This window comes from Mercenaria mercenaria, chromosome 1 (assembly GCF_021730395.1).
Source record: "Mercenaria mercenaria strain notata chromosome 1, MADL_Memer_1, whole genome shotgun sequence".
Classification (NCBI taxonomy): Eukaryota; Metazoa; Mollusca; class Bivalvia; order Venerida; family Veneridae; genus Mercenaria; species Mercenaria mercenaria.
The window spans coordinates 78,994,728-79,020,560 of record NC_069361.1 but is presented as its reverse complement, the minus strand read 5'-3'; the positions used below and the strand labels follow the sequence as shown (position 1 = coordinate 79,020,560).

Sequence of the window (25,833 nt, the reverse complement as noted above, 5' to 3'; positions counted from 1 at the left end):
CTCTACTTAAAAATTGTAGTCTGTAGTAATATTGGTTAAATAATACAGTAGACTGAAACTAATAAGACTTTTATCAGAGGACCATATGCCGCTTTTCATGGAATTGCACTCTGCGCATCAATGAATGTTCTATGTGCACCGCCATAATTATGAATACATCTGCGGGTGTCTCTAAATTACATTCTGGTACTGGTACTTATAACATGTGTAAATGTTGAGTTCTGCTCAACCCGGGGCTAGAGGGCGTAGCTTACTTTCACTACCGTCCATGAACAGGCTCAGTCAAACCGAGCCTGCAACATTTTCGCCTATGTCGTGTTGGGCGACCTGTGGCTTTCCACTTTTTTATTTTGGTAGTACATTGTATATAATTTGTATCCTAGCAGAGTCCTGCAATAATATTGCCCCAGCATTCGTTTTACCTTGCTTTCTCCCCCTCCAGCCTATTTGTAGGTACATGGATAATGATATATCATTTAAGGTTATGAGGGACATCGCATGCCAAAATGTAGTCACTCCAGCAAGAAATGATGGTATGTTTAAAATTCAGTTGAAGCAGTTCTGCACGTCTGATCATTTTTTTCTACAATGTAGAATTTGATTGAACCCTGATTTTTCAAAACAGAGTACGATTAGAAAATTTGGAAAATAGAGCTATTTGCTACATTGATTTGAAAATTTTGGATCTCATGCAAGTTTAACTCTAACCTTAATCCTAACCCTAGAAAATCGTGAAGCACAGTGCATGTTTGGTGATTGACCTCTCTACAGTTAATCGCTACGCTTTCCTATTTGATGGTGCAATGACTAATAAACTGTAAGACTCCTCGATGCTTTTCTCCTAAGTCCTACAAAAAAAGGACGGACGGATTGGAATTTTGTCTTACAGCTTTCTTAATCGTGTCCTTAAAAGTTAGGCTTTTGGTGCTCTGACTTCAGACAAGTTGTTGCGTACATTGGTGTAATTATACCTTAGACTTACCATGTTAGAGCCTTTCTCAGCGGGAAGTGATTTTATTTACATCGTGTTGTCTAACTTGTTGAAAATAGGGTAAGTGCGAGGTTGGCAGAATTTAACCTTTGGGGCAGCAGATAATAATAACGGAATTTCCTAGTAAGTGGGATTGCAACCAGACCATTCTAAACTTAAATATAAGAGAGAGTCTGGAGTCTATGCTTTGGAAAACTTACCTGCATCATTTTAGAATATGTAGCATTTCCTTGACACTAGGGAAAGTGCCAAAATCCATATATGGTCCAAAGTCCGGCATAGCCCAAAGCTCATCCAGTCTTGGGTGCAGGTCAAAACGTACCCAAACCCAAATGTACCCAAAAATAAAAAGTCAAAATGTACTCACAAGAAGTCAAATTGTACCCACTTATGAAAGTCAAAATGTACCCATGTTTCTTATCGGAAATCAAAATGTACACGTGTATTTTTATATAAGTCAAAATGTCGCTTCTATTTGGTCTATCTGAATTTTGGGTTTATGGGACAAAACTTCAGAACAATCGGAACTCTTAAGGGTCCTGCAATATACCACTAAGGACCGCTAAGGACCACTAAGAAGGCACTAAGGACCACTAAGTGGGCACTAAAGACCATTTAAGTGTCACAAAGAATACAATAAGGACCATGAAGAAAAATCTAAGGAATAAATGGTAAAATAAAAAAGATATGAGTAAATTACTTTAGGCAGTTTTCCCATTAAAGTCCGCTAATGAGGCAATAAGGGCCTCTGAGGTCTATTAAAAAACAATGACAAATATCAAACAGGGAATGCCACGTACCAAAATCGCAGCCTCCTCAAAACGAAACCTACAGCACGCAAACGTGCACACCACAAACACACACACACATACACGTGCACACACACAAAGCCAACACACGAGGACAAAACGAACAAACAAAGGAACACAGTGGGGCACCGCCTTGGAACGGTCAGTGGCAAAAACACCACTGGGAAGCTTAAACCGGTTTATGGTGCGCACCCAACCTCACTCTTACCCCCACCATGTTCCAAAGACACGGGACAGTGTAAATAAAAGTAATCTCCTCCAGGTGAATCTCTAACACACGTAATGGAAACAAAAAGCATGGCATGTAAAACACAAAAATGCTCGTGTATAAAAATATTAAACCTTTAGAACCAAAAACGTATGTACTCAATGCCTTTTCAGAAGACAGAGCAACAAGAGAAACACCCTTAAGGGCCCGATGAAATAGGCCAGAAGACAGATATCAAAACAGTTCAGTCCTGGTAGGATTTAAAAACTGCTTATCATAGAGTCCTCCCCCTCTTCCGTCAGACACAATCAAAGAGGGAAGCGTAGTGTCCAACTGTAAACGGGTTGAACACTAAACATGCGGTATGTCTCAAAACAGTTGGGTCGTAACCTCTTTTAATAAAACGTTTTATAATTTTACCAAATACATTTGGAAAATTACCATGACCCAAGATCTTACGAAGTTTGTAAACCACATCCCCATAAAAAAACGGGTTTAGAAATACCTTGTCGCAGAAGAGTCTTAAAATTACTATTGAATTTTAAAACTAAATCAGAATTACGATAGTAAAATTTAGCAAAACATTTACGCAATTTGTAATACCGGTAGCCTTGCTGAAGAAGTTTACTTGTAATATATAGATTACGTTCATTGAAATGCGTGAAATGACTACACGCTCTGGCAAACCGAATTAATTGAGAAATATATACCCCATAAGATGTAGCCTGAGGTACATTCCCATCCAAATGGGGAAAATTTACAATACTAAAGTTAAAATCATCCCTCTTGTCATAAATTTTGGTATGTATAATATTGTCATAAATAGAGAGATGTAAATCTAAAAACGAAGCATCAGTATCCGAATTGTTAGTTTTAATTAACCGAAGCTCCCTAGGATAAATAGTACCCACCAACTGACCCAAAAAACGGATTATCCATATTAAGAATATCATCCAGATAGCGTGATGTATTATTAAATGCAGTTATAATTTCTGCCTGCGTATCTGGAGAAAGACTCAACATAAAATCTCTTTCATAACAATATAAAAACAAATCTGCGACAAGGGGTGCACAATTTGTTCCCATGGGAATACCAACTACTTGTCTAAAAACTGCATTCCCAAACCCGATATAAATATTGTTCAATAAAAATGAAAGGGCTTTACAAACTTCGTCACAGGTCCACATTGTAAAATGTTTAATAATATTGCTAGTAAAAAAAGCTTTATCAGAACTACAGTCGAGAAATGTAGCATTCTCTCTGGCAAAAGTCTTTTGAATTAGGGCAGTTTGTTTGTCATTTACTGTAGATACCTTGTAATTATTAATTTTAAACTTATCCAGGATTTCGCCAGAATTTTTAATCGACCAAAATAAATGTTTACCAGAGTTTTCGTATACTTTATCGCAGTATCTTTCCACGTGGGCTTTCACAGCAGTTAGACTTGATGTTAATAGTTTTGAAATATTTGTAGTTGAACAAGAGCTTGAATTAGCGATGAAGCGGGCTTTATATGGTTGTTTATGCAACTTAGGAATCCAGAACATGGTTGGTAGTTTAATTTGTTGATCGTCTATACGAACTTTTAAATTAGAAACTTCAGTGATGTGATCAGTGACTAAATTATTTTCAACAGAAGGACTCAATGTATAAGCTTTAGTGCTATTTATTTCGTTTTGTAAAACATTAATATAATGTAGGCGTCAAATGATGATAATATTGTTGGCCGCCTTGTCTGCTGGAACTAAGACATACTTAGAATGAAATTCTTGGATTTCCTTTTTTAAATGTCTGAAAGTAAACTTGGGTTTTGGTGGAAGTAGGTGTTCATTAGTTTGATAAAATTTTATTCGAGAATCAACAATGTTAAAAATATTTCGTTTCCAAGACGTTCTCACGACGACACCATTTAACACAAAAAGTTTCGATGGATTCCGCAATCTGACCACGACAAGCATTAAAATCAATAGTTGAAGAACTTCTATATTTAGGTCCTTTAAAGAATAAATTCCGAATACGTTTGTCTTTAATAATATCAAAATTACCAGTGATGACATGACCGGCATCACGCACTATAGACAAATAAGGGGCAATTATGATAATAATTTTTGTAAGCAATGCCAATAGATTGTTTAACTTCTATTTTCAACGCACCAAGTACCACTAAGGACCGCTAAAGATTAATGTGTCACATAACATAGCACGGCGAGCTAAACTGAAATAAATATATTAAAATAAAATCGATTTAAAATATGGACAAAGAAGGCACTAAGGACAAATAGTGGTCTTACATTATTGTAATTTGTTTTGGTGCAAAATGAGTGTACAATATGGATTTCAGGTCATGTAGAACCACTAAAGACCATTTATTAAGGTGCCACAAAGACGCTGCTGAGGACAGGTTTCGCTTTGGAAAATGTAACTTTCAAATAGAACTAATATTTTTTATAATAGTCAGCAGCTACAGAATTTAACCTTTGGGACAGCAGATAATAATGACGGAATTTCCTAGTAAGTGGGATTGCAACCAGACCATTCTAATTCTTAAATATAAGAGAGAGTCTGGAGTCTATGCGCTGGAAAACTTACCTGCATCATTTTAGAATATGTAGCATTTCCTTGACACTAAGGATGTGCGGCCAAAATCCATATATTGTCTAAAGTCTGGCATAGCCCAAAGCTCGTCCAATCTTGGGTGCAGGTCAAAACGTACCCAAACCCAAATGTACCTAAAAATAAAAAGTCAAAATGTACTCACAAGAAGTCAAATTGTACCCATTTATCTTGTATGTAATACTATGTACTGTAGTTCTATGCCTGATATATTTGTATGGTTTGTAAAACCAAACTGTCAGAGTGCTTATGTCTCATGGATAGATATACATTTTAATTGTATCACATAACAACACATTAAAAATTTGTAACTTTATTGTCATCAATTTAAAGTCATTGAATATTTTATTTAACCTTATTTATTGATATAATGTACCTTAACAAATTCATACTACAGCAATTAAAGTTCCAACAACTATCATTATTTAACAAAGCATATATGTGTGCCCACTTAATCAGCCTGATTAATGTGTGATAAACAAAATGATCATTATTATACAAATCATGTTATAATAAAAAATGTGTGCCCACTTAATCAGCCAAAATAATGTGTGATAAACAAGATGATTAATAGCAGGGCTATACTGCTACTTGATTATACAATGACAACAGCAGATAATCAGCAATTAAGAATCTGCCCACTTTGTCAAACGGACTCTCCCGGAACAGAGAGCCATTACATTTTCAAATGTAGTTACTTTGTTAACTAAAGGAATGAAATCCTTTATAATCATAACTTGACAATCGAAAACGATATCGCATTTTGCAAAAATTATGAACTCGACAAATGAGAGAGATCTATTAAACTTATTCTGTAATATTATTGTCTGCATCATTACGCAGCATATCAATATTTTTAACGGTACTTAGTAGTCCTTATTGGTATATTGCAGGACCGACTCTTACAGAATTGAATTCAAGCACACTCGGATATTCATCCAATTCGCGAATTATGGCTGTCGTATTGAGAAATTCGCTGTGTCGAAAAGCTCACAAATTACTCGCTAGTCATGTACTGTCACATCGCAGAAACTATATCAAGGTATCTGTATTATATTGTTCAGTTTTTTGTCAGGTGTCGAGTCTATGTATGGTAAATGTATGCTCAAATTTAAACTGTTATATTGTGTAGTAGAAATCGGACAGGCTTGTCATCTGGGCAAACTCAAAATTTCTTTAAGGTGATGTCACTTTTTGAATTTCCGTTGAACAACAAAAAAGCAAAGAATATTCAGTTCTTTCCAAAAACCATTATATTATGATTCAACCAAATAGTTTCCTTTGTCTACCAGAAAGGAACAATTCTTGTATCTTAATATTGAGATTTGGTACCTTTATCAGGCTGGTAACATTGCCCGATCGGGCTTATGACACAAAAAGTAATATTTCTTGACAAATAATGAAGATATTTTTTTCAAACTTGGTCCATTTATTAAGCATTACATATAATGCTTATCAAGATAGAAATAGCTTTGTTGCCTTCAGTTTAGTTAGAATTACTTCCCTTTTTCAGATTTTTATGATGCATAATTTTTGAAGTCAAAAAATATTATGTTTTAATGCAATGTTTAAAACAGAAAAGGGTTCAATGGCTTTCTAGTGCTCCAAACTTGTGCGCCAATACCTTTATTCTATATATTTAGGGCAAATACTTTGTTTTTAGTGCAGATGTATGAGCAATTTTTTTAGGACTAACATTTCTCTATAATGTTGTAAGTGAAAGCAGAATAAAATGTTTACATTCATGTACTAGCCCAATAATTTAGAGCATTAGAAAGCCATTTAACCCTTTTTTGTTTTAAACTTAGCATAAGAACATTGTTTTTTTGGACTTCAAAGATTATGCGTCATAAAAATCTGAAAAGGGGAAATAATTTTACCAAAACTGAAGGCAACCAAGTTATTTTTATTCTAATTTGTATCATTTGTTATGCTAAACAAATGGACCAAGTTTGAAAGAAATATCTTCATTATTTTTCAAGGAATATTACTTTTTGTGTCATAAGCCCGATTGGGCAATGTTACCAGCCTGTTTATAACAGACAATAATCTAAAACAATAGACATTCATATGTGACGTCGGTGAGCTAAAACAAAGCATTTCAAGCACAAATTTAATGTGGAATGTAAGTAAGTTACACACTACAATATTCGTCCAAGATACTATCAAAAACAATGCATTTGCGAATAGAGAGTTAAAAAGAATTTGGCCCAGCTCTTAAAAACCTAATGACAATTGACAGGTATATGATGACTCATGACCTAATTAATTTTTTTTCTTTATTTCAACTTCCAGTTTGATTTTCAAAAAATGGATATTCTTTATTGTGCTTAAAACTCATACATTATAACAATAAAATAATATTTGTTACCTCACTGTCGTTTTGGTCTATTTCCCTCTCTCGTACGAATTCCTATTGTTTCAGTCATTTGTCAGTAATTAGAGTAACTCACAGTGTTTGCAATCATAAAAACACATCCCCTTTTTTTCACATAGATATTGAGGATTTTTCTAATGAGCATAATTATGTATTGGAAACACAATTTCAATACCGACTGTGTATTGTAATAATGCTAAACTGTCTCAGCGGTGACGTGTCCTTAACATCTACATCTTTCCACCCAACCGTCGATTTACGACCATCACTGTGCGGCACTGTCAGTGAAACAGTTGTTAAAGAAATGGATATGTTACAATTGTTAAAGAGGACAAAAGCTGATTATAGGTTATAACACACTAAATAGCCACCACTATATTCTATATAAAATGACAAGTTTTCACAATGCTGCAATATACACCTAGACCCATTTTAAATTTCTTTAACTTACATTTTTCTTGTAGAGCAACATTTATACGTTAAAAATATCCAAAAGAAAAGTAGGGGTCATGTTTGATGCAAGAAAAAATTTCTGGTCAAACAGAAAACACCGTAATTTTTACACTGAATGACAATCACAATTTGGGTAGGGATGTAGAATAAATTTCACATGTTAATCAGTTTGGAGTCTTTTTTCAACATTCAAATGCTACCAGTATGTCAAGTATAGGCATGCAATATGATTTCAACCAGTACATAGCAATGATTTCAAGGAAAAATCCTTCTTACAGCAAAAAGAACTGAGAATATTTGAATCCGCCATTATGTGACTACCATTTTTAGCTCATCTGATTTTTTGAAAAAAAATGATGAGTTATTGTCATCACTTGAGCGGTTGTCGGCGTCGGCGTTGCCTGGTTAAGTTTTATGTTTAGGTCAGCTTTTCTCCTAAACTATCAAAGCTATTGCTTTGAAACTTGGAATACTTGTTCACCATCATAAGCTGACCCTGTATAGCAAGAAACATAACTCCATTTTGCTTTTTGCAAGATTTATGGCCCCTTTTGTACTTAAAAAATATCAGATTTCTTGGTTAAGTTTTATGTTTAGGTCAACTTTTCTCCTAAACTATCAAAGCTATTGCTTTGAAACTTGGAATACTTGTTCACCATCATAAGCAAACCCTGTACATCAAGAAACATAATTCCATCTTGCTTTTTGCAAGATTTATTGCCCCTTTTGGACTTAGAAAATCAGTTTTCTTGGTAAAGTTTTATGTTAGGTCAGCTTTTAATCCTAAACTATCAAAGCTATTGCTTTGAAACTTGCAATACTTGTTCACCATCATAAGTTGACCCTGTACAGTAAGAAACATAACTCCGTCCTGCTTTTTGCAAGATTTTTTGGCCCCTTTTGGACTTAGAAAATATCAGATTTCTTGGTTAAGTTTTATGTTTAGGTCAACTTTTTCTCTTAAACTATCAAAGCTATTGCTTTGAAACTTGCAACACTTGTTCACCATATGAGCTGACCCTGTACAGCAAGCAACATAACTCCATCCTGCTTTTTGCAATAATTATTGCCCCTTTTGGACTTAGAAAATCATTTTCTTGGTTGAGTATTATGTTTAAGTCAACTTTTCTCATAAACTATCAAAGCTATTGCTTTAAAACTTGCAGCAGTTTTTCACCATCATAAGTTGACCCTGTACATCAAGAAACATAACTCTATCCTGCTTTTTGCAAGAATGATGGCCCTTTTTGGACTTAGAAAATCATGGGTAGGACAATATTTCTATTACACAAAAAAAATCAGATGAGCGTCAGCACCCGCAAGGCGGTGCTCTTGTTTCATAGGTGCTCAGGCTATTTAGTAGGGGTGCGTACCGGTTCTCGATATGTATCGAATACCGGTATTCAGGGTTCGATCGATACATCGGATCGAACGTTCCTGTATCGATCAAAATATCGATCAAAAGCTAACTACATGGTAAATGGCCTCATTACTGCAGATACCTATGTATAATGTGCAATTTTTTTACCCCCGGGACCACCCCAAATCGTGGGCGTGCAGATTATACACAGGTATAGATGATTTTCCAACTTCAAAACAAGTTTGTTTCTGATAGTCGCCATTTTGGTAAAGGGAAACTACTCTCCGCGCTAACTGTCACCGCTAAAATATAAGATTGCCGTTACGCACCGTAAAAGATCGAATGGTTTAATTTTCTTTCAAACACAATTAATTTCATACAAATTTGGAAGTATTTTGATTAAAGAAATATTAATAAATCTCAAAATTTATGATACTTATTAAAGATCGAGTATTCTCTTTAACCGAGATCAAACTGTGAACAACAAAATTGACAGAGGTGACAGCTAATTGCTGGCTATTTGATCATAACAAAAAGACTATCGCACCTTTCGTTATCATTTGAATTGAGAAGCTCATGTCATTTTGAAAGATACCATTCTGAAATATTGAATCAGCTGTTAGTTATTTCTTCAAAATAGTTAATTAAAAAAAGGTAAAACAATTCTAATATGCTTGCCTCTGTTTCCTAAAGAAAAATGTATCCAAGTCCTGTGATTCTGACTCAGAATAGACCGACCTTAGAAGTGAGTACTTATAGTTCATATTGCATTACTATAATGGTCTTGTACTCTGTTATTATTCTGTTTGAAAATATCATATGATATATCGAATATCGATCATTTTGTATCAATACAAATATCGTATCGATCATTTTGACCGATACGCACCCCTACTATTTAGTGTCTGTATGCCTATAAGGAAATATGAAAAAAAAATTCAGCTTTTTTGCTCTCTATGCAGTCAGGGTTGTAACTGTTTTAAGTTATTTAACCTATTTCAGTTACTTTTTCAAGCATTTTATAACCTGTATTAGTTATAAAATGTAAGTTAACTCAGATAAGTTATTCAAAAAAAGTCTTTTTGCTGTTCTCACAAAGTGACCTATACAGTGAAATAAGTAGCAATCTGTGGTTAATCAAATTCTCTTTTAGTCTGTTCATGACCTAATTAGCATAATGGGATGCTAAGAGTTTTATAGCTTTAAACCTTTTGCGTAAAACTTTATCAGCCTTACATAAAAAAATTTACTGCATAGCTGGAAAGATAAGAGTTCAAGGATTCAGGAGATAATTGCATAAGTCACATCCAAAATGAGGAATTGGCACAGGAGGGCTTTGTAATATTTTATGATAACTGAAACAAGTTATGAGAATATAAGCAGTAACTCAAATGGGTTATAAACTGCTATAACTTCAGCGTTCGACACTAACTTTTTTGCCAGGTATCCCGAAGGAATACCTGCTGGGAAATTCAGGAATCCCTGCTGAAAATTAGGAGTCCCTGATAACAAAATGTGGTAAGAACATGAAAAAACTAAAATCTAACAAACACAACTCTTTACAGTACTACATGTATTTTATTTCCACTTTATTTCCATTTTACATCAATGACAACAATAGCTTGTATGACTTTTGCTGTAAAAGAATAATGTCATTTCTGTCCAAGTCCTCTTCCCCCTCATCTTCACTACCATCGCACTCCTCTGCCATTTGTTGTAGTTCGTCTAAATGTATGCCGCCTAGTTCATTCCCCCTTATAACCCCCTTCTTTGTAATCATTTTTTTACATAAAAAAAAATTCCAAAAAATCTCTCTTAAATAAAAAAAAAAAATCAAAAAAAAAAAAAAATGTTCTGACCTACCTACCCTAATTTTTTGAGCATGTTACCAGATACAAAGATTTTTTAGGCCTTATTAATGCAACTCCCACAGACTTTATCTAAAACTAGTACATTGGTCATAATAGATTTTCTTAAACACTTCATATTTTAGTTGTTTTATTTTGCACATTGCCTAAAAGTGGGTGGGGTTTAGTGTTTGCATGCTTTTATTATCAGCAAATTCTTCTAAATAAGAGCTGCTTTGGCAACAGTGATCATATTTTTCGTAAATGCAGACGTTTTATTGGCTTTTTATTTTAGTTTGTACTAAAAAAATCTTGTAAGAAATGATAAAAATGTTCGAAAATGTCGGTCTAGAAAACGAGTGACAAATACGAAAAACAAAAGTAACAGTTAAAGTTCTTGAAAAGATAACTGTTTTAACTTTATTTTCTCATCATACCACGTATAATTTTTGCTTATTTAATTTGTTTTGCCCAAACAAAGCCTCGGCAATGATAATAAATTTGTTATAGACCGTAACGGCCGACCGGCTCATGTAATCGTATCGAGCACACAAAATAATGGTACAAACACGATAATCTAAGGCTGCATTGTTTATCAATTAACTTGTAAACATTGATCAATAAACACCTTTGATAATGACAAGGCATATTGTACTTAATACAAACCGCAAGATAAGCACGTGTCATTTGGCGCGTGGCGTTACGGACATCGTCGGTAGCTAATTAACATACGACGCTCCATCTACTGCCATATTACCGCTTCTGACGGCTAACAATATTGAAATTCACTGGGATTTTGATTGACAGGGGGCAGAACTATCGAACTTGGAATGCATCTAAGTAAATTTCCGCGAGTCAAGCCGACGCACGTGCCGTAATTTATGCGGGTAAAATACGAGTTTTTTCTCGATTTTCGCAGGTCAAAACCCGGGACCTCGGGTCAACTGAACGCCCTGGCTTAGCAAAAGACCAATGTTTGAGCGAACAAGACTGGGGAATTTCATTTTTATAGAATCATATTTTATCTGAAAATCAAGAGTCCCGACGGAACACCGAAATTGTGAACTTTAGGATCCCTTGCGGATTTTTGGTGTCCTCGGGATCCCGGGACACCGTTAGTGTCGAAAGCTGAACTTGAAATAGTTACACCCCGACTGCTATATGAAGTTTCATCTATATTCAGCTTATAAAACAAGTTTCAGCCCAAACAAACCAGTAGTTTTCTCAAAATCACTATTTTTGTACAGCCATCATTTTGTCCAAAGACTGCGGTTTAAGCCGTTAAATTTGGCTGAATCACATAATTATAGTCATTAAACGCTGTTTTTTCAAAAAACCCGTAAGATAGTACATCAAATATACCACCAGCAAGTGCGGAATAGACAACTACACTGAAAAAAACTTATAATTATGCAACTGTGATAAAATATAGAACAAAATTAGTGTTTAGTGATTTTTTTTTGTTAAAAAAAAAGCTTATTTTTCAGTAAAAAATGGGAAAATTGTCTTTCTTTTCATCACATATGCAACAATACTGCATATTTTTGCATTCTATAGCTAAGTCATATCTCATGGCCATGGTATTAAAGTTCTCTCCAACTATTCATGTCAAAATGTAAGGTGTTGATACTGCACACCTGGTCTCTGCTCAAAAATGTGTGAAATTCCTCAGGTTCAGTACTGTCAGACACAGGAATCCTCCTGAAATGTTAGTTAAGTTTCTGCATGCCTGTTACTAACAAATATAATTTAGAAAATAAAATAGAAAAAAACAGGTTTAGTGTAAATAATCTTTTTGTTAAGAAATAAGCCGCTCTTCAAGTGTAAATGATTTTTAATGAAGGCCGTACATCATAACGTTTTTTTCCAAACAAAAGATCAAAACTACCTCACCTTGTGCTCCGCACGTAGTATTGTAAAGTATGCAAACTGAAACTTTGTTTCTATTATTGAGTTATTTGAGTTAATTAAAGACTTGTATAAAATAACAGTTTCGTTGTTTATTATCAACTGGGTTGAAAACAACTAAGAACGAATATTGTGTAAGAATTTCAGACTTATTACAATGCCCGTACATGTGCAGAGCATCCCAAACAGAGGCAAGGGAAAGCACTCTTTCCCACATAGTGAATCGGTTTTCGCGAGCCAAAGAAAATGACAATTTTTTTTGTAAAACACAAGCCGGAGTTGTTGATTGCTAAGAAGACCATTAGTATTGCGAAGGTAAATGCACGTCATTGTATCCTGGTAAAATGATTAGAATAAATCAAAAAAGAAATGGGCCTAAATTCATGATTGAACACTGGTCTGAAGTCTGAAATATATACCAGTATGTACTGTCCAATTTATAAGCCATACAGTTTGATCCCAAATCCCACTCGGTGGCTGCCCTTCCGATCAGTGGTCACCTGGCTTAAGCAGTCAAATGGTCAGTTTCCCCTGGCTGGCTGCTTAAGACAGGTTAGACTGTATGCCTTTTAAAAATGTGAAAAATTATTAACAGTTGTTTTCTCTCAGTATTGGATAGAAAAAAAAAGAGAGAAAAAAGATTCTGATACACAAATCATGTTTACGTCCGGAACACGCTTTGTTATTATCGTGCTGCTAACTGAATTTTCAACAGGATGGATACTGGATTTATTAATCAGATAATTAATGACAAATAAGGTAAAATAAAAATAACCATGAATATATTTAGCAGGAAATACATAGACCTGACACCTGAAAAAAAATATATATTTAGCCTATCGTTTTATGTCATAACTGATTATGAAATTACATTTTTCTTTACTTGACATTTTCATCCAAGCACTGAATGAAATCTCCTCTTATCCTGGTTGTGTAGCTTAATCCACACAAACACTGTAATATCCAAAAATTACTGCTTTAATATCCAAGAACACTATTGAACTAAATTCCAACAATTTGTTGAAAATAAATCTGAATTAAATCCAATGTTCTGGTGATAATACTTCTATTGAAATGAAAAATGTAATCTTAATGGTAACCAAAGATTTTAGCTCCAAAGATATCCAGGTCAGAAGAGTGTGTCCTTAAGTATGAAAATAAAATATTTCTAGTACTATCAAGAGTTTCCATACTTTCCTGAAGAAATTGCTTAATTAATGACTTCACTGAGTGCAGTACCTTGTGATTTAGATGTTTAGGGGAGAGTTTTGACGGAAGTATTTTTCTTATTTGTGCAATTGTATTTTACGAAATTGGTGAATAATACATCATACATGTTTTCCAATTTTGGATTGTGAAGTGGCAAACATTTTTGATTCCTATTGATGAAGGGAAAATACCTTTTTAAAACTGGCGTGTTATCTGTTTTTAACCATATTAGATGTCTTGTTTTTAGTTGTATGTATTTGTTGTTGTTGTTTTATCAGAAAGGACAACCAGTGCCATCTGTCAACCTGTATTTGGATACGCCTAAAAATGCAGTCAATGCACATGATTTGTTCAGAGGAAAAAGAGGCGTCCTGTTCTCTGTTCTTGGGGCATTTACTCCAGGTTGTTGGGTATGAATTTTATCTTAATTGTCTATACATGTGTAGGTAGTAAATAAAACAAAATTTTTAATGGTCTATTTTAGTAACAAGAAATGGATTAAGAATAAATGTGTTGAAGTATCTACATTTTTAACCAGTCATTGCATTTTTAGCTCGACTATTCATAGAATAGTAGAGCTGTTGGACTCGCTCATGCGTCCGCGTCCCGATTTGGTTAAGTTTTTGTATGTAAGCTGGTATCTCAGCAACCACTTGTGGGAATGGATTGAAACTTCACACACTTATTCACTGTGATAAACTGACTTACATTGCACAGGTTCCATAACTCTGTTTTGCTTTTTTACAAAATTGTGCCCCTTTTTTGACTTAGAATTTTTTGGTTAAGGTTTTGTATGTGAGCTGGTATCTCAGTACTCACTAATGGGAATGGATTGAAACTTCACACACTTGTTCACTGTCATGATCTGACATGCACAAAGCAGGTCCCATAACTTTATTTTGCTTTTTTACAAAATTATGCCCCTTTTTCAACATAGAAATTTTTGGGTAAGTTTTTGTATGTAAGCTGGTATCTCAGTATCCACTATTGGGAAAGGATTGAAACTTCACACACTAGTTCACTGTCATGAAATGACATGCAGTGCAAAGGGTCAATAACTGAACTTCACATTTTACAAAATTATGCCCCTTTTTCAACTTAGGAGTTTTGGGTTAAATTCTTAAAAGTAAGCTGGTATCTCAGTACCCACTAATGGGAATGGATTGAAACTTCACACACTTGTTCACTGTCATGATCTGACATGCACAAAGCAGGTCCCATAACTTTATTTTGCTTTTTTACAAAATTATGCCCCTTTTTCAACATAGAAATTTTTGGGTAAGTTTTTGTATGTAAGCTGGTATCTCAGTATCCACTACTGGGAAAGGATTGAAACTTCACACACTAGTTCACTGTCATGAAATGACATGCAGTGCAAAGGGTCAATAACTGAACTTCACATTTTACAAAATTATGCCCCTTTTTCAACTTAGGAGTTTTGGGTTAAATTCTTAAAAGTAAGCTGGTATCTCAGTACCCACTAATGGGAATGGATTGAAACTTCACACACTTGTTCACTGTCATGATCTGACATGCACAAAGCAGGTCCCATAACTTTATTTTGCTTTTTTACAAAATTATGCCCCTTTTTCAACATAGAAATTTTTGGGTAAGTTTTTGTATGTAAGCTGGTATCTCAGTATCCACTATTGGGAAAGGATTGAAACTTCACACACTAGTTTACTGTCATGATATGACATGCAGTGCAAAGGGTCAATAACTGAACTTCACATTTTACAAAATTATGCCCCTTTTTCAACTTAGGAGTTTTGGGTTAAATTCTTATAAGTAAGCTGGTATCTCAGTACCCACTAATGGGAATGGATTGAAACTTCATACACTTGTCCACTGCCATGAGCTGATAAAGCACTCTGCAAGTTCCATAACTCTATTTTACTTTTTTACTAAATTATGACCCTTTTTTCGACTTTCATATTCATTCAAGTGACAAGGCTGTTGCATAGTCGAGCGTTGCTGTCCTCCAACAGCTCTTGTTAGTTATTTTATTATTTTCATAGAATGCCTGTATTATTATTAGATAATTTATTTATTTGTTTTGTTGGGTTTAACATCGCACCGACACAGTTATAGGTCATATGGCAACTTTCCAGCTTTGATGGTGGAGGAAGACCCCAGGTGCCCCTCCATGCATTATTTCATCATGAGTGGGCACCTGGGTAGAACCACCGACCTTCCATAAGCCACCTGGATGGCTCCTAATATTATTAGATAAGGTAATTGCTTTCAATTGTTTATACAAATGAAAATGCAACCACTTGAAAGAATTTTCCAATTCTTGATGGTTGAAATTGATTCACCGTTAAAGACAGAAATAGTAGATTGTAAACTACATGATGTAAAGTCATTTTAATGTGCAAGATTTGTAACCATTTCAGAAGCACATTCCTGATTACCTGGATCACTATGATCAATTTAAGGTAAGATTTTCTGGATCATTATGATTAATTTAAGGTAAGATTACCTTGATTACTATGATTAATTAAAGGTACGATTTTCTGGATCACTATCATGATTAATTGAAGGTAAGGTTAATGGGATCAATATGATCAGTTGAAGGTAAAGTTACTTGGATTACTATTACCAATAAATTTAAAGTAAGATTTTCTAGATCATTATGACCACTTAAAGGTAACATTACCTAGATTATCGTGATCAATTTAAGGTATGATTACCTAAATCACTACGATCAGTTTAAAGTTATATTTCTTGGATCGGTATGTTCAATTCAAGGTTAGATCACCATGATCACTTTCAAGGTGAGGCCTTGTAATGATAATTTAAATTTCTGTAGAAATAGTATTCCCTGTGTGCGATTTCAGCTTTCTAAATGGAAAGCTATCTGCTCATTGGACCTACAGAATGAAATCCAATGCAAGAACGTAATCAGATGGAAATTACCTGTTGTTAGTATGAATCCACTACCTTAAAGATGGTCAGTCATATTTAAATGACATTTGAGCCGCACCATGAGAAAACCAACATAGTGTATTTGTGACCAGCATGGATCCAGACCAGCCTGTGCATCTGTGCAGTCTGGTCAGGATCCATGCTGTTCGCTAACAGTTTCTCTAATTGCAATAGGCTTTGAAAGCAAGACCAGCCTGCGCATCTGCGCAGTCTGGTCAGGATCCATGCTGGTCGTAAACGCACTATGTTGGTTTTCTTATGATGCGGCTCATTTTTTGACGGTTTTCACTTTTCCATAGATTCTTTAAGAGATTTATTTAAAGAACAAAACAGATCCCATACATGGAGTTAGATCCCTATTTATAACTCTGGCACCAATAATTTCTTCATGAATTATGCCCCTTTTTTTACTTAGAATTTTTGGTATATTTTGATGCACTTTCACTATATCTCTTTTATTACTAAAGGGATTTGATTCAGACTTAAAATAATTGTTCCACATCATCATTCACATCATATAACACAAGGGCCCTAACTCTTGTACCAGTCTTTTTATGCCCCTGAAGAGAGGCATATTAGTTTTCAACTGTCTGTCCGTTCGTTCGTTAGTTTGTTCGTTCGTCACAATGTTAACTTTTTTTATGAAGGCACTTTACTTGCAAACCACTGCACCAAGGACCTTCAAACTTCACATGCTGATAGTACTTATTGAGTACACGACCCCTACTGACTTTGTGGTCAAAGGTCGAGGTCACAGGGGCCAACATTAACTTTTTGCATGAAGGCACTTTACTCACGAACCACTGCACCCAGGACCTTCAAACTTCACATGCTGATAGTACTTGAGTACACGACCCCTACTGACTTTGGGGTCACCAGGTCAAAGGGGCCAACGTTAACTTTTTGCATGAAGGCACTTTACTCGCGAACCACTGCACCCAGGACCTTCAAACTTCACATGCTGATAGTACTTATTGAGTACACGACCCCTATTGACTTTGGGGCACTTTCACTTTATCTTTGTTATTACTTAATGAATTAGATACAAAATTAAAATAGTTCTTCCACACTGTCTTTCTCATTATATGACACAAGGTCTATTACTGTGTTCAAATATTACATGAGTTATATCAAATACAAAACTATAATAACCCTATTGTATGTTCTGTCCAGGCTATTAATATTGTTGGGTACTTTCTCTTCTGTTGCAGGCAGAAGGTTTCGACTTAATTGTCTGTGTTGCCGTCAACGATCCATTCGTAATGTCAGCTTGGGCGCAGTCTCTCAACACCAAAGACAAGGTTAGTCATCATGAGTTCTATGATAGAATTGAACTCTTTGATTGCAGGGAATGTCCTCAACAATAAGTAAACTGTGCTTAATAGCAGCTTCAGTTAGGGCTGTCATTGATTGAAAATTTTGTATACAAATATCGGCAATAAGTTGATTCTGAAACCTGTCTCCAAACTCAAGTTTGTAATTCAGAAATAATATACAGCGGAACCATATTTTAACATACCGAAACAATACAATTAGGTTATACACTTTGGGAATAATTCTGCGAGCTTAGTCTGAGAGAATTATTCATGTGGCATATAACTGATTCGTATTGTTGAGATATCTTAAAACATAGTTCTTCTATATATTATCTAGACTCTGATATGTATTTGAGCCATGCCATGGGAAAACCAACATAGTGGCTTTGCGACCAGCATGGATCCAGACCAGCCTGCGCATCCACGCAGTCTGGTCAAGATCCATGCTGTTTGCTAACAGTTTCTCTAATTGCAGTAGGCTTTAAAAGCGAACAGCATGGATCCTGACCGGCTGCGGGGATGCGCAGGCTGGTCTGGATCCATGCTGGTCGCAAACCCACTATGTTGGTTTTCTCATGGCGTGGCTCATTTTATTAAAAGAAAGTAGATGAAATAGGGAAGCACTATATTATGGCGCATGTATGGCACCAAATATAGTTAAGTTGACATGACGTCAACAAGTAACAGTTTTAAGAGTGTTAAAATATTGGAAAAAACACATTCTGCAGTGAGTTGTTCTATATGTCAAATAATTTACAAGAATATGTGTGAATTAAGTGTATATCATTTCATTTCTGAAACGTCTGTTGTGTAAAGTAGTATATCAAATGTTGTAGCACTCTTTCTCGGAGCGTGTATGGTGCCAAATTGTATGTTGACATTACGTCAAATTTCGTGTTTCAACAGAAATGTACATGGATTTTTAGCTCATCAGAGCACAAAGTGCTCTAGGTGAGATATTGTGACCGGTCGTTGTCCGGTGTCTGTCAACATTTGCCTTGTGAACACTCTAGAGGCCACATTTGTGGCCTAATCTTTATGAAACTTGGTCAGAATGTTAGTCTTGATGATCTCTAGGTCAAGTTGGAAACTGGGTCATGTTGGGTCAAAAACTAGGTCAGTAGGCCAGATCAAAGGAAAAGCTTGTGAACACTCTAGAGGCCACATTTGTGACCTAATCTTAATGAAACTTGGTCAGAATGTTTGTCTTGATGATTTTTAGGTCAAGTTCGAAACTTGGTCATGTGGGATCAAAAACTAGGTCAGTAGGCCAGATCAAAGGAAAAGCTTGTGAACACTCTAGAGGCCACATTTGTGAACCAATCTTAATGAAACTTTGTCAGAATGTTTGTCTTGATGATCTGTAGGTCAAATTCGAAACTGGGTCATATGGGGTCAAAAACTAGGTCAGTAGGCCAGATCAAAGAAAAAGCTTGTGAACACTGTAGAGGCCACATTTGTGATCCAATCTTAATGACACTTGGTCAGAATGTTAGTCTTGATGATCTCTAGTTCAAGTTCGAAACTGGGTCATGTTGGTTCAAAAGATAGGTCAGTAGACCAGATCAAATGAAAAGTTTGTGAACACCCTAGAAGTCAATGTTTTGACTCAGTCTTTACGAAATTTGGTCAGAATGTTTGTCTTGATGATCTTTAGGTCAAGTTCGAAACTGGGTCATGATGGATCAAAAACTAGGTCAGTAGGCTAGAATAAAGGAAAAGCTTGTGAACACTCTAAATGCCACATTTGTGACCCAATCTTTATAAAACTTGGTCAGAATGTTTGCCTTAATGATCTTTAAGTTAAGTTCGAAACTCTGTCATGTGGGGTCAAAAATAGGTCAGTAGGCCAGATCAAAGGAAAAGCTTTTTAACACTCTAAAAGCCACAGTTGTGACTCAGTATTTTTGAAACTTGGTCAGAATGTTTGTCTTGATGATCTCTAGGTCAAGTTTTAATCTGGGTCATTTAGGGTAAAAAACGAGGTCACATGGTCAGATCAAAGGAAATGTTTGTGAACACTCTAAAGGCTACAGTTGTGACTCAATTTTTATGAAACTTGGTCAGAATGTTTGTCTTGATGATCTCTAGGTTAAATTTGAAACTGGCTCATGTGGGGTAAAAAACTAGGTCAGTAGGCCAGATCAACTCTGGTGAGCGATATATAGAGCCATCATGGCCCTCTTGTTCATATGAGAATTTTGGATCATGTTCAGTATTTGTCACATTTACATTCTGTCTCTTGTATTAGATAAGTTGTCAGTTTATTGTTATATTGTATTTTGAACATAAATTTACAACTCAATTGACTTCTTGATACTAGTTCTTCATACTGTATTCCATGTTATGAAAAGTGAATAAAGGAGTGAATTTAAGTTGGACTGCAAAGTTTTCCATACAGACCACTTTTTCATGGAACTGTCAAGGATGACCTTGAATCTTCTCCTCAAAAATTGAAATTAGTGTGAAAGCTTGTTGTTTTAATCCATTAAAAATAGCGACATATTTGGACTACAAGAAGAGTTATATTTTTCAGATTTTGATGTTAGCCGATACACAAGCAGAATTTACAAAAGCCATGAACATGGACTTAGACTGTAGACATATTATGGGAACTATTAGATCTAAAAGGTAAGGATTATTGATATGTATTCTCTAAAAGATTGTTTCTTTTTATAACTAATTTCTCAGTGACAGCTTCACCCTCTGCAGTTACAAAGATTTTTTTTTTCAACAGAACTATTTTTCTAAATTATTTTGTGCATTTTTTGAGTCGGCTAAAGGCTGAAAGCCTTTTGACGAGTCCTTGCTATCCAACGATTCTCTAAATGGACCGAATAACATGTGAAGGGATGTAGTTCCATTAGATTTCTCAAATTTCAAACAGTTCACTGCATGAATGAAGTTAAGTTGTGTAAATTCCCTTTGCTATGACCAATATACGATGTAATCTGTCATATTTATGACTTGCAATTGTGCAGTTCTCGAATGTAACTCATTAAGCATAAATGTGCATTTTAAGAATTGCGCAGGCTTACAAAGCTTGGGTAACATCCAGCGAAAGACAAAAAATAGTTCCAGCAGGGCTCCAGATAAGATGCGTATTAGCGTAAATTACGTATAGAAATAATGCAAATACGCATGTCTAATAATTTCTAAGCGTATAAAAACGTATATAAAATTACAGAAACGCACACAATGCTTTTTTTAAAACAAAATCTGAATCGTCTGGATGCGTTAGGTAACATAGCCGATCAGCCTTAATTCTCCCACATGAACGTAACACAGCATCGTATGATTTCTATAAACTTTGGTGGGTTGAATTTTGCAGTCAGTAAACGGATAAATTATTGGAAGAAGAAGCTCTTCACTGGTTTGTTTAGTTACTATTGATATTAAAAATGATTTTAATTTATTTTTCGAGAAATAAACAATCGGCGAACATTAAATGTATTTTCTTGTAGTTTTTGAAATCGAAAGTAGATCGTCTATGTTTGGCGAAACGAAACAACTTTTTATGAAAAGATTTAAATAAGAGTAATTTAAACCGTAAACTTCACATGTCAGATACTGCCAGTTGCTGCTAAATGTTTCGTATCTTACAATTTGTAAAATATATTTTCAAACTGGGGAAAAGTGTAATCGTATCCGGATATAATATTTTGGGTAAATATCGAGCTGTGTTATGAAATTTTAAGAAAAAAACTAAAAACAAACTGAAACTGGTAGACTATACTGTCAGTACATCAATCATTAGCCGACTCAGGCCATTCAGGCCTTTGATTTATGAACTTAAAATAAGTCTATTTCTTGTTAAATCCTGTTTTCGGTATATTGTTTTCTCAAATATTTTCCAAAGGTCCATAGAAGAAAATATCATTGAATCCATTCTTTATGATTACTTCCCTTTATGGCCCTAACCATGTTAGTTTTTGTGCAATAATGAAAGTAGTGATTTTCTTACCATGTAATTATGCATAACATTTCTTTAAATAACTCCTTCATCTGTTTTTAACATAAAACTAAAAGCCATATGGAACTTTAAATGAGCCGCGCCATGAGAAAACCAACATATTGGCTTTGCGACCAGCATGGATCCAGACCAGCCTGCGCATCTGCGCAGTCTGGTCAGGATCCATGCTGTTCGCTTTCAAAACCTATAGCAATTAGAGGAACCGTTAGCGACCAGCATGGATCCTGAACAGACTGCACGGATGTGCAGGCTGGTCTGGATCCATGCTGGTCGCAAACCCACTATGTTGGTTTTCTCATGGCATGGCTCAAATTTATTTTTCAGATTTAAACAATATATGCATATTAATATAATTAATAAAAATAAATTGATAAAAGACATCCATTTTTAATATTTCTATGAAACTTACTTAATTTTTTTTCATTTATTTGGTATTTTTCAGATATTCAGTTGTGATAGAGGACAGTATAATAAAAGGGTTCAATATGGAACCTGAAGACACTGGACTAGCGTGTTTACTGTGTATACAAAATATGAAAAATACTAAAGTTTGATGAGGAGTTATTTGAACAAGTTGTTAAATGAGTGAGACCTTACCCTCTAGAAAGGATAGCTAGCGACCCCCTCAGATAGCTAGCAACCCCACCATCAAAATATTATCCAGGAATATTATTTATACATCATGCAAAGCTGCTGTCATTTACCTCGATCATTGTCATGAATCTGATTAACACACGATTAAGTGTACATGGGCAAACTGAGGTATGCTGGTTGGCTCAATGGCATGAATGATTGGGATGACACAAACTACCTCTGAAAGTGACAGAATAGTTGGGACCAGAGGGTCCATTCCTAAAACCTGGATAAAATGTCCTTCTACTTTGCAGTTTGCCAAAGAAATTCAATCAGCTATAGGAGGTTTGCAACCTAACTTGGTTAGAATGTTATTCATGACAAAGTTGTTTGAAGTGGGTACCTGGTGTCTTATGCACCATTTAAACTGGAAAGCCACTATCTGACCTACGTTTTGTTTTGTTTAATAGTTAAATCCAAACAAATCAGACAGTATTTATATTTGATAGCTGCTTGCTCTGACTGCACAGTTTAAGTGAGTAGTGACACATTTCAGTTTTTGTTAAGACTGTTGTAACAGTTTTTACATGTGTGTCATTTTCATTCAAATTCCTAATTACTGTGATCTCCAAAATTTGGGGAAAGGCACTTGGATTTGCCCTTGTGTATAATTAAGAAAATATTGATCCTGTCATGAAACATCATGAGATTGTTATCTGCTGGAGTTGTTTCGTTTTGTTCTCTTTTTTTTCTTCTTAGTTTGTTGGGGATTTCACTCTGCAAGACCAGAGTTGTGGCTCTTGACGTAGTCAAAAATAAGCATTAAGGATCTAAAAATTTGTGTTGTAGGTAATACTACTACACATGTCAAGAAGTATTTGACCTGGAGTCATAAACCACATAGAAATGTTATTCCTCTACCCCCAACTCCTCCTCACACGATGTTTTTTGTTCTTTCAGTTTCCTTTATTTGGGGTTTCTTGATGTTTATTACTTACCCCCCTCCCACACCACCATGACTCACTCACACCCCTAACTGAAGGCAGTATGAAATTTCACTTAGTCTCGTTTATTTTATTTTTTTCAGCAAGTAACATATGAACGTACAATGACAGCAAGTAGGGGCACCAGTGTCCTCAGGGACATGCATTTAATTACTATACATGATTGCCTTTTAAGTTCATTCCAGTATTATTTTAAGAAGAGATTTTTTCTGTAATGCAGTATTGTACCATGGGCATTTTGTCATAAAGTCATCATGACATTCATCAGTACATTGTTTTGAGTTGCATTTTGATAATAGCTTTATGTTTTTTTGTGTGCAGACAATAATTCATAAAATGATTTAAAATGTGATTTATATTCTCACAGTAGCAGACCCTTTGAATTACTTACCAATCATTGCTGTGGGTTTAGAGTGTGCATATTTTGTAGAGTTCTTTCATGCGACTAAGCCATCAGTATGACCTATTTAAGTAGAGAAAATTACACGAGTGTCTTTTCATATTGAATTTATTAAACAAGTTGAATAATATAATAAAATGCGAGTTTAATAAATTCAGTGTGGAAAGACACAGATGTAATATTCTTTTTATCTCGTGTAAGCTTTTCCTGTTAAAACATCAAAATTTCTTCTTTCTTTACCTATTATAGAGCAAGTAAATTCGACCAACGTCTTCTATAAATTAACGGTCAACGTCAAAGCTTTATTACACTAGTGTATTATCAAATTTATGTAATGGCTTTATTACACTCCACGATGTCAAACATGTGATAAAAACTGTTGAATTCACATAGAATATGTAATCAAACAGAATTTGCTAGTTTTCATTTCTGGTCCACTACCTTACGAAAAATCAAAGCAAAGAAGCATACAGCAAGATTTGTAGATATTTTTTAATTAGAATTTATTAGTTACTGTAAATCAAAAGTAAAAGTAAAGTAATGCAAAGAGTTCTACGTAGTGATATAAAAATGCTGGTGTAAATGTGCAGTATGTGCTAAAAAGCTTGCTAATGTATTACAAATGTAAAACGTGTGATGTAAAATTCAGTTTTATTTTAATAAAAAAATGGTTTCTTGTTTAACGTGGGTAGTCTACGAAAGTCCCCACCTGGAATGTATGGAACAACTTATTTCCAGTTGGACCTTTGTTTAGCCTACCTTGGTTGTCTGATAAAAAAGCCCACTTAGTCACTATTCATTACAGAATTACTACATTAGTTTTAAATTATGGCAACTTAAGTACTTACATGTTGGGAATTGCTTAAGATACATGTATTGCTTAAATTCAGGTATATCTTTTTCATGGGTGTAAAAGCTATCAGAAAGTACTTGTAGGTATTTGTTTTTCAACACTTTATTTTTTTTCCCTGTCTTGTAGATACATTTTGAAAAATGATGGGAGATGCTAAACAAGGATCCAGTTTGATATGGCCTGAAGTTTATTGCTTAACCCTTAGCGTGCTGGCGGCAAGTGACTTTGCCTTTGCGACCAGTGCAGACCAAGATCAGCCTGCACATCCGTGCAGTCTGATCATGGTCTGCACTGTTCGCTATTCAGTCAGTAAATTTTCTGTCCAAATTGAAACATGGACAAGTTCATTATAGAAATTTAGCAGGGTAAGGGTTAAATGTTTTGTTATTTACTAGTTTCTTTCACTAATATAATCTGAGGGAAAAGATCATGGCCAGTTAGCAGGACAGGTAGTGCAAAAGACCTCCAGTAGTATCTCATTGTATCTGTAACATGATAAGACAGTGCACATAAGGTGCAGGACACTACTCGCAATGTCAATAGCATATAATAGGTAGTGTACACAACTTCTGGCAATATAGTATGATAAGTATTGTACGGTAGGTAGTGCCCAAAACTTCTGGCAATATCTATAGTACGATAGTGCATAGTAGGTAGTGCCCAAAACTTTGGGCAGTATCTATAGAATGATATGTAGTGCACAAGACTTCTGGCAATATAATATGATAGGTAGTGCACAGTAAGTAGTGCACAAAACTTGCATTCTCGCATACCAGAGGTCTACCGCGGTTCCTCGGGATTTTGACGAACATCTGATGGATGAGAATGAAAACTTGCAACAATATCTGTTTATAAAAACGTTGGTAGTCTCTAAAGAATGTATATATGGTATCCAAACTATTTATAAGGTGTAATCGGGCTTATATTTGATGATGTGCCATTTATAAAATGTACATGTAATTTCATGTATTGCAGGATGTTTGAATATAATAAAAGTTTTACATTGAAAA

At 35.0% G+C, this 25,833-nt stretch overlaps 1 protein-coding gene across 1 annotated transcript; it reads left to right on the top strand.

The window, feature by feature from the left end:
- The first annotated feature begins 5,512 nt into the window (after window positions 1-5,512).
- LOC123532918 (peroxiredoxin-5, mitochondrial-like) lies at window positions 5,513-25,833 on the top strand. The gene is made up of 6 exons (XM_045314534.2): window positions 5,513-5,664; window positions 14,055-14,186; window positions 16,173-16,214; window positions 17,916-18,005; window positions 20,557-20,651; window positions 22,436-25,833. Exons 1-6 carry the CDS (start codon window positions 5,575-5,577, stop codon window positions 22,545-22,547), a joined length of 561 nt encoding a protein of 186 aa, XP_045170469.1. The 5' UTR covers window positions 5,513-5,574; the 3' UTR covers window positions 22,548-25,833.